Raw genomic sequence first — 2988 nt, forward strand, 5'->3', positions numbered from 1 at the left:
TAAAAAATCATTTGATCTCTAAACCCTCGCTAAATTTTTATGAGTTTTCAGGGAAAAAGTAATTAAAAGTAAAAAAGAAGAGAAATTAACAGAAAGAAAAAGAAAAGAGAACATATGGGGAAGCTTTCATTGAAATCCTTGTTATAAAAAATAGCATACCAACTTTAGTGAACTTCTAAAACAAGGCATCCAGATACTGTATCTGCTTGTTATTTCTTTATTAATTCCCCCAATATTTTCAAATCAATTCTTACCGAGCTTCTTAATTCTTTTATCTCAAAATGGTGAAAAGAATCCATTGCATTAAATAAAACATTTGTAAAAGGAATAAACAATAATAGTGATACTTTATACTGCAGATTCTGACTTAAATGAAAAAAACCTATATTATTAAAAGAAACACAATTCACTATAGGCAGATATGTAATTTAATTTCCATGTCCCATTCATTAATATTAGATATGAACGAACAACCCGAATAAAATATTATGAGCAAAAATGAATGGTCAAACTAAAGGCCATGTAGTAGGGAGCAGTAATGAGAGGGTAAAATTACGCAACCAAATTCCAAAAACGTAACACTCATAAGAACTATCCTTCTTCTTCTTCCTGGTTTCTGTGGTCATTACTTGTCGGTAGTAATGTCCTAAGTCCTAACCAAAACAAAAACGCACACACAAAAAAGAAAGAAACAGTAGAGAATTCCTATGATATATCCAACCACCAACGGTTTCTGTTTCCTAAGTACTTAATAGTACAACAACTAACAACCTATTTTCCCCCGAATTTCCCACAAACATGAAAACAGAGCACTCCCACAACAATAGAAGACTAACACCAACAATCGTTAAATCAGCAAAACCCGCGGCGTATTTTATCCTCCTCTTGCTAACTTACATCTTGGGTTACTTATCCCACCCTTCTTCCACCTCATTACCTCCGCCACCTCCACCGCCACAACCCATTCTCCGGTTTTCCGTTGATTCCACCGAACTCGATCCTTTCCGAGTCACGACTCGTTGCACCAATCCAATTCCACCGGAAACTGTTCGCCGGACGCTGATCGACCGTCTCTTCAACGGAACCTCGCCGTTTCACGAGTTCCCGCCGGCGCACGCCGCGAATAATCTCCGGCGAACGACGAGGATCAAAGGATGGGGCTCCAGTGGCGCTGTTTTCGAGAACCTGATTCGCAAGGTGAGGCCTCGAACCATCGTGGAAGTGGGCACGTTCCTCGGTGCTTCGGCGCTTCACATGGCTGAGTTGACTCGCCAACACGGTCTGGACACCCAGATCCTCTGCATCGATGACTTTCGCGGTTGGGCCGGGTTTAGGGACCGGTTCAAAAAAATACCGATGGTAAACGGCGACGTTTTGCTCTATTACCAGTTTCTCCAAAATGTGGTGACATTTAACCAAACCGAATCGGTTTTACCCGTACCGTTTTCAAGCGGGTCGGCACTTATGGAGCTTTGTGAATGGGGCATATTCGGGGATTTGGTAGAGATAGATGCGGGTCATGACTTTTTATCGGCTTGGTCAGATATAAACCGCGGTTATCGGATCCTCCGACCCGGTGGAGTTATATTCGGGCATGATTATTTCACTGCCGCGGACAATAGAGGGGTTAGAAGAGCCGTTGATTTGTTTGTCCGAATTCACAATCTGAAGGTAAACGTTGATGGACAACATTGGGTCATTTACACCACCTGATTTCTATTTTTCATCCTTTATTATTATTTTTTTAAAACCTCTATGTGGGGTTTGAAAGTTACAGTTCATGCTATTGATATCAAGAAAAGAAACTATCGTTGAATAAGGTGATTTGATTTTTAGGGTGTACAGAATGAAAGGTTCAATTCGAGGAAACGAGTTGCGAACTTTATTATTAACTGTTCTTTGTTAGTCAATGTCAAGTTTCAGCTTCAGTATCCTTTTCATTACTTTGAGATATATATAACTAAGTATTTAGTAAAAATTTTGATAAATACAAATTTAAAGATATTCAAGTAAAGAGAAAACAGTTGTATTTTGTCAACATAATTTGAAAGGGAAGCTGAGTATTTGTTTGGTTTTAAAAAATATTCATTTATTTTTTTCAATCTTTAGAAGATCTAAACTTGCACTTACTGGTTTCATGTGTGTCAAAAAACTAATTTACGTCTTTTGACATTCTTATGTTAAATTAAATATTTGGATTAGTTCATTACATGATTGATCATAAAATAAATAAGGCTGGGTTGGATTATTTTAATAAAAAGATAAATTTAACTCAACTTACTTTAAAAAAATGTCAAATCAACTTTAAGCGTTAAATTTAAACAATTAAAGATCATATATTTTATATACTTTGAAGTTAATATTAAAGAATGAAGTTAATAAATTTATTTAAAAATAAATAATCGTTCATGTTTAACTTGTAAAAATAGATTCTGCTGATGCTTGTGATGTGATTTATCACGAGATTTTCACCAACAGATTAATTAGATTTGTATGACTGGAATTATATTTTATTAACCCAATTGGTGAGTTAAGCTCAGTTGGCTCAAGGACAATAAATCATTATGACTACCTTTACAATTCAACCTAACTTAATCAAGAAGAATGAACACAACATATCTCATCACATACTAATACATGAATTCTCCAAGAAACATGCTCACACCCCACATACATGGATTAGTCTTGTTCCTCACCAAAGATCCACACTATGAGTCTCTCTTTCCTAATTTTCACTTAACAAATCACTCCACCAAAGCCCTTAAGTCACCTTTGTCTCAAATGTTATTTTATTTTGTAAAAGCAATTGGATTTAAGTTTTAAAAAATAGTTTTACGACACTTATATCAAATAATAAAATAATTATTCTTACCTGAGTAATTTTACGATGTTATAACAAATAAACGTTATAAACTATAACATGTTCACTCAAAAACATACAAAAAAACATGAAACTGAAAAAATAAAGAAAAACAAACGACAACCTAT

General features: G+C 35.1%; 1 protein-coding gene across 1 annotated transcript; it reads left to right on the forward strand.

Annotated features, from left to right (window-relative positions):
* The first annotated feature begins 625 nt into the window (after nt 1–625).
* On the forward strand, nt 626–1963 carry LOC113850429. The gene has a single exon (XM_027480976.1). It carries the CDS (start codon nt 799–801, stop codon nt 1711–1713), a length of 915 nt encoding a protein of 304 aa, XP_027336777.1. The 5' UTR covers nt 626–798; the 3' UTR covers nt 1714–1963.
* The last annotated feature ends 1025 nt before the right edge of the window (nt 1964–2988 follow it).

This window comes from Abrus precatorius, unplaced genomic scaffold (assembly GCF_003935025.1).
Source record: "Abrus precatorius isolate BTA unplaced genomic scaffold, Abrus_2018 Scaffold9, whole genome shotgun sequence".
In the NCBI taxonomy this organism is placed as follows: domain Eukaryota; kingdom Viridiplantae; phylum Streptophyta; class Magnoliopsida; order Fabales; family Fabaceae; genus Abrus; species Abrus precatorius.

Coding starts and splice junctions, on each gene's coding strand:
- LOC113850429 (XM_027480976.1), top strand. CDS start 799: ATGAAAACAGAGCACTCCCACAACAATAGAAGACTAACACCAACAATC.